Source organism: Dendrobates tinctorius, unplaced genomic scaffold (assembly GCF_039654945.1).
Source record: "Dendrobates tinctorius isolate UK_male_01 unplaced genomic scaffold, ASM3965494v1 ptg000126l, whole genome shotgun sequence".
Taxonomy (NCBI): Eukaryota; Metazoa; Chordata; class Amphibia; order Anura; family Dendrobatidae; genus Dendrobates; species Dendrobates tinctorius.
The window spans coordinates 26748423-26761146 of record NW_027361794.1 but is presented as its reverse complement, the minus strand read 5'-3'; the positions used below and the strand labels follow the sequence as shown (position 1 = coordinate 26761146).

The following is a 12724-nucleotide window of genomic DNA, read 5'->3' as shown; positions in this document are numbered from 1 at the left end:
TGTATGCAGATGATGTGTTGCTTTATTTGGAGGATTCCGGAGAGTCGTTGTTGAGAGCAATGGAAATTATTAAAACATTTGGGTCTATATCGGGATTAGAAATTAACTGGGAAAAATCCACTGTCATGGCTGTAGATGATTGTGTTGTTGATTTGCCAGTGTCGGGGGAGGGTAGTAGGTTGGCAGTGGTGCGACAGTTTAAATACCTGGGCATTCAGGTGACACTTCTGATTTCGAGCTATGCAGATTTGAATCTGATTCCACTGCTGAGTAAGTTTGGGAGTAAAGTAGGGGTGTGGTGTAAACTGTATCTTTCAGTAGTGGGAAGAATTCATCTGATTAAGATGATTTTGATGCCCCAACTGCTATACGCCTTGCACAATGCCCCTATCTGGTTCCCTAAGCGGTGGTTTCATGCTATTTACTCTATATTTAGGGATCTTGTGTGGGAAAAAAGCAGCCAAGGATCAGACTTGAGATATTACAGAGGCCCAAGGATGGAGGGGGACTGGTGCTTCCGAACCCTTGGATTTATTACTTAGCTGCTCAGGGCCAACAGATGAGGGGGTGGAGGGATGTGTCTGGGGTTGGTTCAATACAAAGGGTCTTGGTCCAGGTGATGAGGAGGGATCCCTTGGTTCAGGGGTTGGAGGCAGGAAGGTTTAGGAAGTTGGGTTTGATGTATCCTACTTTAGCGCTGATACATAAAGTCTGGGAAGCAATTAAAAAGATGAGGGGTTTGGAACACTTGACAAATTTTTCCCCGATATGGCAAAATGAGACTCTACCAGAATTTGTTAAAATGGGAGAATTTAAAAATTGCATGAGACTGGGAATACAGTACATGGTTCAGGTGCAGGACGTGCAGAGACTCTTGCCGTTTGGAAAGTTCCAGGAAGATTATGGGCTACGGGAGGTCTGCAGATTTCAATATGGGCAGTGTAGGCATGCTTATGGTACGCAGAGTAGGACGATGAATATGGAGATTCACAAGGATATATTGATTATGTCTGTGCAGAGGGGGGAACAAAAGGGGTAGTGTCGGGCATTTATAAGGATCTAATGCATACTTTTTTAAATAATTATCCTATTAGAGCACAGGGGAAATGGGAGGAGTTGGGTAGGATAGAGGAAGATAAATGGGAAGTGATTATGGAATATATACCCCAACTATCGCTGAGTGAACCGGGCAGACTCTCGCAGATATATGTACTCCATAGAGTACATAGGACTCCTGGACGGCTGTATAGAGCGGGTCTGAGACAGACTTCTGAGTGTCCTCGGTGCCGAATGGAGGGGGCTGGAGTTCTCTATATGTTATGGCAGTGTCCAAATCTGAACCCATATTGGACGGCGGTGCTTAATGCCATAGGAGGCGCGTATGGTTGTAGGATTGAGAGGGATCCTGTGGTGTGTATACTGGGATATGTGGAGGAGGTCCAGGTACATAATAAATATAAGGTGGCTATAGCTAGATTATTATATATTGCGCAAAAACTGATCGCCAGACACTGGATAAATGAAGATCCGCCGACACTGAGGGAATTTTTCAGACAATCTGACTATATTGTGAATACGGAAAAAAACATTTACATTAAGAGAAAAGGCAAAAGAACATCTGAGACACTGTGGACACCTTGGGTGGAGAGAAGATGACCCTGAACTTAGGTTACACCATGCATTATTTGCTGCTCTTGTATGTAATGGGGGGAGGGGAAAGGAATTTCTGAAACTAATGTCCATTGTTAATGCTGTTCTCATTGCGATTTTTGTTCTTTTGTTTTGTACCTTAAATTTGGTTAAATAAAAATTTATCTGATTTAAAAAAAACTATATGGGCCCACTCACCCTGACAGTGCATTTGTTTGGGGGTCTGGGCAGGTCAGCATCTCTGCCTCTTTGCTGTGGTTTTGGACATTTGCCGGAATTTTTATATCTACACAAATTATATTTTTTTGTCTTAACTCTATACTATTTAACATTAGAAGCTGTGTATTTTTGTAGTTATTTGTATGTATACATGATTGATTACCACTTCTGTCTGTAAAAACAATCCCCTTTAACCCCTTTGTGACATCGGGTGTAAATGTACACTGATGTCGGACTCCGTCCTTTTGATGTGGGCACCGGCGCTGAGCCCACATCTTTTCTCGCACATGATGGGCCAGAAATCCCGCACATCGGTGACCCTGTCACATGAGCGCGGGTCACCGATGAGTTGGCATGACAACCAGAAATCTCCAGCCGACCTCTATGGTTGTCACTGCCGGATCCTATGAGCGCTGCCCAGTGGTTGGCGCTCATAGCAAGTGAGCAACTCTGCTACATACAGGTGATCTGATCATTGCCTGTATGTAGCAGAGCCGATCGGGTTATAGCAGCTTCTAGCCTCACATTGAGACTATTGTAGCATGCCTGTGAAGACATGGGGTGGTCAGCGGGTGCTGCGGTCCGCTGGCTGAAACCACATGAATCAGGGATCGTCCCACCGAGCACCGGCTCTCCCTTTAACATGGGCATCACGCTACTCAGACAACACACAGTGAGGGTAAAACAGTGTGGCAATGCTTTACTGAACCACACAACAGGCAGATAACACAAAGAACAGTCCCAGCAACATACCCAACAGAGTGCACATTACAGAGTCTCACTCTTCCGCTGATTCACTCCCAGGGTCGCTACCCCACCTGTGGCACGCACAGAGAGGAGGTAACGACAAGTGTAGGAAGATGACAATCCATTCAGTCCATACAAGGTACAAGGCCAGTTGATCCGAGGATCACAACCTGGCTTCTCCAAACGTATCCATGGTTCAACGATAGTCAATGGAGCAGATCTGTATTCTTCCAACCGAGGCTGAAGACCCCTAGGTTGTTTGCTGTAGAATGATAGATCCGTGTCCCTCGTGATGTAAAAACTATGAAGTATATAGTTTGAAGTCTGGGATCTGCCAATATGTGGCTAGTTTTCTGTTTCGGAAAACATGATACACGATTTTAATTTTTTTTTGTCCAGTCTCGCTTGAATATAGATCAATATTAAATAGTCACCTGATGACGCCTTTGGTGATCACAATGAAACACGTAGAAATAAGAGGCTTGGAGAGTGAGTGTGTATACATCACCTCACCCTATATACTGAAATGTGGGGTATATGTTTTTTTTCTCTTAGTCACCTACTGACTAATATTCAGGGGGTGAATTATGGGTATAGTTTTACATTTGGAATTAATAAAATTTTGTTTTATCCCTTTGTCAGCAAACATGAGGAATGACAAGAGACAGCCCATTTAAAAAAATTCAAGTTTGGTTAAAACTATTCCAACATTATGAACATAAAAAAGTCTTCTCCCCTATGTGACGTTTCTGATGTTTATTAACAGCTGATTTCCAAGTAAAATATTTCCCACATTAAGAAAATAAAAAAGGCTTCTCCCCGTGTGACTTCTCTGATGTCTAACAAGAAATGCTTTCCGGTTAAAATATTTCCCAGATTATGAACAGGAAAAAGGCTTCTCCCCTGTGTGTTATTTGGTGTGGAACAAGACTCCCTTTCTGGTTAAAAATTGTTACACGTTCTGAACATGAAAAAGGTTTCTCCCCTTGGGTGAGTTCTCTGGTGCCTAACACACTCTGATTTAGTGCAAAAGCATTTCCCACATTCTGAACATGAAAAAGGCTTCTCCCCTGTGTGAATTTTCTGGTGTCTAACAAAATATGATTTATGTGCAAAACATTTCCCACATTCTGAACAGCAAAAAGGCTTCTCCCCTGTGTGAGTTTTATGGTGATTAACCAAATCTGATTTCTGGATAAAACATTTCCCACATTCTGAACAGGAAAAAGGCTTCTCCCCTGTGTGAGTGCTATGGTGGTAAACCAATTGTGATTTCCAGTTAAAACATTTCCCACATTCTGAACAGGAAAAAGGCTTCTCCCCTGTGTGAGTTCTATGGTGAGTAACAAGCAGTGATTTACGTGCAAAATATTTCCCACATTCTGAACAGGAAAAACGCTTCCCCCCTATGTGAGTTCTATGGTGATTAACCAAATCTGATTTCTGGTTAAAACATTTCCCACATTCTGAACATGAAAAAGGCTTCTCCCCTGTGTGAGTTCTCTGGTGTTTAACAAAGTGTGATTTATGTGCATAACATTTCCCACATTCTGAACAGCAAAAAGGCTTCTCTCCTGTGTGAGTTCTCTGGTGAGTAACAAAATTTGATTTCTGTATAAAACATTTCCCACATTCTGAACAGGAAAAAGGCTTCTCCCCTGTGTGAGTTCTATGGTGATTAACCAAATCTGATTTCTGGTTAAAACATTTCCCACATTCTGAACAGGAAAAACGCTTCACCCCTGTGTGAGTTCTATGGTGACTATCCAAATCTGATTTCTGGTTAAAACATTTCCCACATTCTGAACATGAAAAAGGCTTCTCCCCTGTGTGAATTTTCTGGTGTCTAACAAAATGTGATTTATGTGCAAAACATTTCCCACATTCTGAACAGCAAAAAGGCTTCTCCCCTGTGTGAGTTTTATGGTGATTAACCAAAACAGATTTCAGGTTAAAACATTTCCCACATTCTGAACAGGAAAAAGGCTTCTCCCCTGTGTGAGTTCTATGGTGATAAACCAATTGTGATTTCCTGTTAAAACATTTCCCACATTCTGAACAGGAAAAAGGCTTCTCCCCTGTGTGAATTCTCTGGTGTCTAACAAAATGTGATTTATGTGCAAAACATTTCCCACATTCTGAACAGCAAAAAGGCTTCTCCCCTGTGTGAGTTTTATGGTGATTAACCAAATCTGATTTCTGGTTAAAACATTTCCCACATTCTGAACAGGAAAAACGCTTCTCCCCTGTGTGAGTTCTATGGTGATTAACCAAATCTGATTTCTGGTTAAAACATTTCCCACATTCTGAACAGGAAAAAGGCTTCTGCCCTGTGTGAGTTCTATGGTGATTAACCAAATTTGATTTCTGGTTAAAACATTTCCCACATTCTGAACAGGAAAAAGGCTTCTCCCCTGTGTGAGTTCTCTGGTGAGTAACAAAATGCGATTTCCATGTAAAACATTTCCCACATTCTGAACATGAGAATGACTTCTTTGCTTTAGGAACAGTTTGTTTTTTAATGCCTCTTTTGTGACTTTGATTTTCCATAGTAGTCAGTAATGAATCAGAAGATGGGACCTGTTTCATAGGATCAGATGACAGATCTTTGCTGTGAATAGATGATGATATATCAGGAGTAATGGCATTCACTTCAGTTGTATCTTGTAGGATCTCAAGATTATCAGATTTAAAAATTGAAGATGTCAGCTGTCCCTCTGATCTCCTGGTACAGTCATCTGCTAAGATAAAAAACAATTATTTATTTATGAAATATCCTTGAGTTTTATATTTTTGAACATTTCTACTTAGCTTGCCATTTTTATGGACAGTTTATGTAAAGAACTTTAATTATTTGCCAAGACAATGACAATTCACAGTCTAATAGAAAACCTTGTTGGATGAGCCAGTAGTGTGCGGTGTTCAACTGTTGGTTCATTCTGCCTCCCAAATATCAAATATAAAGAAACCAATCAATGTTATGTAGGTGAAAATAATACCAATTCTCATCTCACAAAAAAACAAGTCCCCACTCAGGTCCATCATCTGTCAATGGAAAAACAGAGGTTCCCGCACTATTAGTGGCTCAAAGGCTGTTGAAAAGCAACAAGGTTTCCATAAACCAATCCAGCAAAATCCGCTCTCACTTCGGAGTCTTGCAGTGTGCGCAAACAACATTTAGGATCCCTGTATTTAGCAATATTATAGTGAGAGGAACCCACTTAATTTGTGGTGTGTGTCTCCTGGAGCACAATCTGGGCACTATGTGTTGGGTAATAAAATGGCAAATGTGTAATTTTCACTCTCCAACATCCACTACGTGTTAATTTCCAGAAAGTTGCTGTGGAGTCAAAATATTCACTCCTCCTAGACATGTGGTCAAAATTGTTGGTACCCCTCGTTTACTGACAGATAAACCCACAATGGTCACAGAAATAACTTGAATCCTACAAAAGTAATAATAAATCAAAAATCTATGAAAATTAACAAATGAAAGTCTGACATTGCTTTTCAGCCATGCTTCCACAGAATTTAAAAAAGTAAAACTCATGAAATAGGCCTGGACAGAAATGATGGCACCCTTAACTAAAATATTTTGTTGCACAACCTTTTGAGGCAATCATGGCAATCAAACGATTTCTGTAACTGTCAATGAGACTTCTGCTCCTCTCGACATGTATTTTGGCCCACTCTTCAAGAGCAACTGCCCCAGTTGTCTCGTGTTTGTAGGTTGCCTTTTACAGACGGCATGTTTCAGCTCTTTTCAAAGATGCTCATTAGGATTTAGGTCAGGGCTCATAAATGGCCACTTCAGAATAGTCCAATATTTTCCTCTTAGCCATTCTTGCGTGTTTTTAGCCCTGTATTGTGTGTCATTATCCTGCTGCAAGATCCATGATCTGCGACTGAGATCAAGCTTTCTGACATTGGGCAGCACATTTCTCTCTAGAATCCCTTGATAGTCTTGAGATTTCATTGTACCCTGCACAGATTCTAGACACCCTGTGCCAGATAGAGCAAAGCAGCCCCAGAACGTAACAGAGCCTCCTCCATGTTTCACAGCAGGGACAGTGTTCTTTTTGTGATATGCTTCATTTTTCCATCTGAGAACATAGAGCTGATGTGCCTTGCCAGAAAGTTCCATTTTTATCTCATCTGTCTATAGGAAATTCTCCCAGAAGATTTGTAGCTTGTCAACATGTAGTTTGGCAAATTCCAGTCTGTTTTTTTATGATTTTTTTTTCAACAATGGTGTCCTCCTTGGTCATCTCCCATGAAGACGACTTTGGCTCATACGACAGATGGTGGGATCTGACACTGATGTTCCTTCAGCTTGAAGTTCACCTTTAATCTGTTTAGAAATTTTTCTGGGCTCTGTTACCATTCGTATTATCTGTCTCTTTGGTTTGTCATCAATTTTCCTCATATGGTCATGTCCATGGAGGGTGGCTACAGTCCAATGGATATTAAATTTCTGAATAATATGTGCAACTTTAGTCACAGGAACATGAAGCTGCTTGGAGATGGTCTTATAACTTTTACCTGTAACATGTTTGTGTATAATTTTCTTTCTAATCTTCTGAGACAACTCTTTCCTTCGCTTCCTCTGGTCCATGTTGAGTGTGATACGCACCATGTCACCACACAGCACAGGGAGTATCTGTAGCCTCTATACAGGCCACTCACGGATTCCAGGATTGTAGACACCTGTGATGCAAATTAGTGGACACACTGCGATTTACACATTCTGTAGAAGCATGGCTGAAAAGCAATGTCTATGTATGATCTGTTTTGAGTTCTCCTTCCCCTTTCCTTCCCTCTTTCCTCGTTCCTTCCCCCCCTCCCTGCCCTTCCTTCTCCGTCCCTCCCTACACTTTAAATTTAAAAACCCAATAAACTGTTGGAAAAGAAAAGCAATGTCTGACTTTCATTTGTTCATTTTCATAGATTTTTTATTTATTATTACTTTTGTCAGATTTAAGTTATTTCTGTGACCATTGTGGGTTTTTCTGTCATTAAATGAGGGGTAACAACAATTTTGACCACATGTGTATAGATTATAACCTTCAGTGAATTAATTAATAACATGGAATCACTTTATGGGGATTTCTACTATTCTGGTTTTCTGTCATTTAGTTATATTAGGGCTTCTGCATATGGTGTGTCCAATCTCATCTGGGATCTGTTCCTGCTGTCCAGCTGGAGTAATCTGCTCCCTTCTTCAGCCAATTGGAAAGTACCACACCCTACTAAAGCGCAAAGCACATGGCCGGAATCTGCCAGATACAGCGCTGTTCTCCTCTGGTTCAGTCCTCTGTGCTCAGCTTCCGGCTTGTGTGTTTGTCTCCTGCTGTGACCGTGGCCCGTTTACTGACTACTCTTGTGTCTTCTGATTCTGTCCTTCTGGTTCTGACCCAGCTACCTGACTATTCTGCTTGCCATCTAACACCACAGAATAGCAGGTAACAACATGGTACAAGCCTAGGGGTCCCAGTGTAAGTCCAGATTCATGTAACAGCCTTAAAGGGCGATGAGCAAGGCAATCCTTGGGATATGGAAAGTAGAGAAGAAAGTGCCAAGCAGGTTCATGGTGGACATCTAACACCACAGAATAGCCATCTAACACCACAGAATAGCAGGTAACACCATGGTCCAAGCCAAGGGGTCCCTGTGTAAGTCCAGATTCCATGTGAGGGTGTTAAAGGGCGATGAGCAAGGCAATCCTTGGGATATGGAAAGCAGAGGAGATAGAGCCAAGCATGTTCATGGGGGACATCTTTTGAGCTGCCAGGTGACCACGAACAATGCTCCCAATACATTGTGTCTGCAAACTATTCCAGCTAGATCTGCATTCAAATAGCTAAATGGCGCTCCTTCCCTTCTGAACACTGCCATGTGCCCAGACAGTAGTGTACAACCGTATGTAGGGTATAGTGCGAAGCTGGAAAATAATTTGTAAGATCCATTTGTTTTCTATTATCCTCTGTGAATAATTTATCACCACATAAAGTGACACACGTCAGATATTAATAATGGGGCCTGATAAAGAACACAAATCTGGCTGCAGGAAGAGGTTAAATCAGAGGATTTTGGGCACTACTGTAATCAAACACTGTGACTATAGACAATAACATCTACTGAAATGATCAAACTCCACAGTCTCCATCAGTAATAAATGAGCAGCTAGTGGTGAAACCTCTCTGGGGTAATTAGAGAATGGGGTTCGGAGACTTCATAATCTAAACTATCGGAAGGGCCAATATTTTCTGTCAGATGAGTTTCATGGAGAAATATTACACATTTATAGAGAACTGTGTATAATAGTGCAGAGCGGAGACGTCTTAAAGGGAACCTGTCAGCCGGATTGTGCTCAGTAACCTACAGACACTGTCAGGTCGGCGCCGTTATACTGATTACAATGATACCTGGTGATGAAATGCGTCTTGTGGTTGTTGTGTAATCTGTATTTGTAGTTTTCAGTTAATGAGATTCTCGTGCTCTGGGGCGGTGCTCTGGGGCGGGGCTGTGGGCGGGGCTTTATGTGGTGCTCTGATTACATATTCATCTGTATTGGCCTATGACAGGTCGCTGACCCCTCACTGACCTGCCCCCATTATTACATAATGCATATAATAGCATTGATATTATTGGTGATAATGCCTATAATATTGTGGCTATTGTGAGGCTAAGAAAAAAAATTACATCCAGCGAAATGTCACCGGCGATGGCGGCGCCTGCACAGTAGCTTCTATAAGTAAGAGATAGAGGCTACTGGACAGGCGCCGCTGGTGACATTTTACTGGATGTAATTTTTTTTCTAAGCCTCACAATAGCCACAGTATTATAGGCATTATCTATATATATATATATATATTTACCTTAAATTGTCTGTCATCCACTTCCGTCTGGATGTCCTCAAATCCCACAATCCACCGCGCCGCACCGGAAGTACGCCAACCGCCATATTGGAATACCAAAGTGATGGGTATTCCAATATGGCACCTGCTGGTGATACCAGGCCCTTCCACAGTACCACCAGTGGGATACCGCCGGGACCCTCCCGCCACCACCGGACCCGCCGCTGCCTGCACACCCACCTCTGTCACAGCCGGCAGGAAAGACCGCAGCTTGCGGCCTGTGCTGGAGATGGGGTGCGGGCGCCCTCTGGTGACGCCGCACCCCATCTCCTGCACAGGCCGCAAGCCACTGTCTTTCTTGCCAGCTGGCCGCTGCTAGAACCCCCCGCCGCTGCCTGCCCACCATGTACATACACACACACGTACTCACATACACACATATACACACACATGTACTCACACACACAACTCCAGCACAGGCCACAAACCACCCTCTTTTCTGCTGGCTGTGACTGCACGGAGGTGGGTGCCCAGGCAGCTGCGGGACACACACACCCATATGTACACACACACCCACATGTACACACACACACACTTCCCTCTCGATGCGATAACATCGGGCACACCTCTAGTCAACAATAACATCAATGCTATTATATGCATTATGTAATAATGGGGGCAGGTCAGTGAGGGGTCAGCGACCTGTCATAAGCCAATACAGATGAATATGTAATCAGAGTATAACATAAAGCCCCGCCCACAACCCCACCCACAGCCCCGCCCCAGAGCACGAGAATCTCATTAACTGAAAACTACAAATACAGATTACACAACAGTAAACCAGAGTTGCCCTCATTTATGGTGGATCATTGGAGCTACTATGGATCCTGAGCAGAAGATTAGAGAAAATAATATTGCTCCCCATTTCAGGAGAGATTGTGCAGTAATCTGAATTCCTTAGGATGGAAAACAATGTAATGTATGACGTGGAGTGAATCCATGACACCAGGGCTGGAGCCAACACATCTCCTGCAGGCGGGAATAAATGTATATTACAGCCATCAGCCACGCACAGCTTAGAGATCTATCATGGCACAGGTGGAATGTTTGTCCTGGAGATTATCACAATCCTCCTTGAAGTTAGTTGGTTTTAATACAAATTGAAAAGTCAGGATAAAGGGAAACTCTGCTGTTATTCTACAGAAATTCACACTTAGCCTAAATGTGCAGTGAGGTTATGTTCACACGTTGCGGAACTCCCGTGGAAGTTACCGCGAGAATTCCGGAATTCCATTCCGTGGGAAATTTAAATTCCCGCAATTTTCCGGCGGAAAAACTAGCGTTTTGCAAGCGTAATTAGCTTGCAGAATGCTAGCATTTTCCAAGCGATCTGTAGCATCGCTTGGAGAACTGATTGACAGGTTGGTCACACTTGTCTAACATAGTGTTTGACGAGTGTGACCAACGTTTTACTATTGAGGCTGCCTATGCGGCATCAATAGTAAAAGATCTAATGTTAAAAATAGTAAGTAAAAAAATTAATAAAAAATCAGGCCATGTTCACCTTCCGGCGTCCCGCGCAGCATCCCCAGGCCTCCGCGATCCTCCGGCAGGTCCCGTTCCCAGTGATGCATTGCGGCAATGACCTTTGAGGTCGCGGTCTCGTGAGATCGCTACATGATCGCGACACGTGACGTCAGCAAAGGCATCGCAATGCATTACTGGGAACGGGAGCTGCCGCGTGTATCGCTGAGTCCTGGGGTCGCTGCGCGGGACGCCGGAAGGTGAATATAACCCGACGATTTTTTCATTTTAATTCTATTTTTTACAAGGATATGGTACCCAGAGCCTGGAGGACAGTCTCCTCTCCTCCGGACCGTGGGTAACATCTGCAAATGTTCTGCTTACTTTTCGCATGGTGGGCACAGCCACATGCGGAAAGTAAGCAGAACAATGCATTCCTATGTGGGAGGAATCGCCGCGATTCCGCAAATTAATGAGCATGCTGCGGATTTTACCGCGAAGCGATTCCGCCGCGGGAAAACCCGTAGCATTAGCACAGCATTGCAGAATCCTATAGGATTGCATGGGATGCTGTTTTTTCGTGGCAAAATCGCACGGTAAAAACCACCGCGAAAAAAACGCGATGTGTGAACGCAGCCTTACTGTTGTTAATCATAAAAGGAAAGATTGGCCAGAAAGACTGGACCTGGTCTTGTAGGGACCATGAGACATTCCGCAGCACAGAAGGGAGAGAAGATTCATCCGATAAGATCTCAGGGATCTAGGAAGCCAACAGCATCATTACCCTCCGCTTTCTCTTACAGGCCCAGCATAAGATTTTTCTTCAAGTGATTTTCTATCTTGTCAGCACATTCTACGTACGCTGTCATTTGGCTTTATAGTTACAGATCTGGGCAGGTAACGGTCAGCGTCTCCTAATGTGAAGGAGAGAATGGCTAATTCCTGTCTCTTTGTCTTGAGAATAAACTTCAGTTGTGTGCAAGCCTTTACTGAGAAAAGAGAAGACATGTAAGGCCGGGATCACACTACTGTGTGTGATGCGAGAAACTCGCACGAGTCTGTTGCATCAACAGCCATGTATTTCTATGCAGCCGCAGCTCCAGTCCTGAGTACCGGCGGCAGCGCCGGATGTTGATGCGAGAGACTCATGCGTTTCTTGTATCACACGGTAGTTTGATTCCGGCCTAACTCTGTATTCGGTGTGACTCTTTAAGCGCGCACTCGGCCTATATTGGGTCAGGTACAAGTAATCATATAGATATCGCTTTAAGGGATCACCATCACACTAATCCCAGGGGGTAGGAGGATCCTCCAGGTGGTAAGTTCTATAGAAAAGGGCTTTCAATGCCCAAAGTCATTTGAACTGTTTTGGGTGGAGGAGAATGCTGTGGTCTAGAGTCAAAATGGTAACATGGTAATACGGCTGGACTACACCACCGATAAAGCAGCCACAGCCGGTGACTGAGAATAATCTGTGACTTCTCTGCATTCAGTGGTTACTACTCACCTGGGTAGTCATATGTGGGAATCTCCTCTTTACACCACTCATCATCTCTCACATATGTCTCTGTAGTATTAATATGGGTCAGATCTTCACCCTGAAACAAATATTGTAAAAGTCACCGACAGATGGAGAAGTCCCATCTATGATCAGCTCTAATCCTGCCATCTCCATCGTTCTCATCACACAAGTATAAAACATATAATACTGGTGGATAAAACAAGAC

The 12724-nt window shown here is 43.2% G+C and overlaps 1 protein-coding gene across 1 annotated transcript; it reads right to left on the bottom strand.

The window, feature by feature from the left end:
* Positions 1–2543: 2543 nt before the first annotated feature.
* Positions 2544–11652, bottom strand: LOC141047143 (uncharacterized). Its single transcript, XM_073542102.1, has 2 exons — positions 11640–11652; positions 2544–5354 (listed from the first exon to the last, which is right to left on the bottom strand). The coding sequence occupies exons 1-2, from the start codon at positions 11650–11652 to the stop codon at positions 3559–3561; spliced, it is 1809 nt and encodes a 602-aa protein (XP_073398203.1). The 3' UTR covers positions 2544–3558.
* Positions 11653–12724: the final 1072 nt, after the last annotated feature.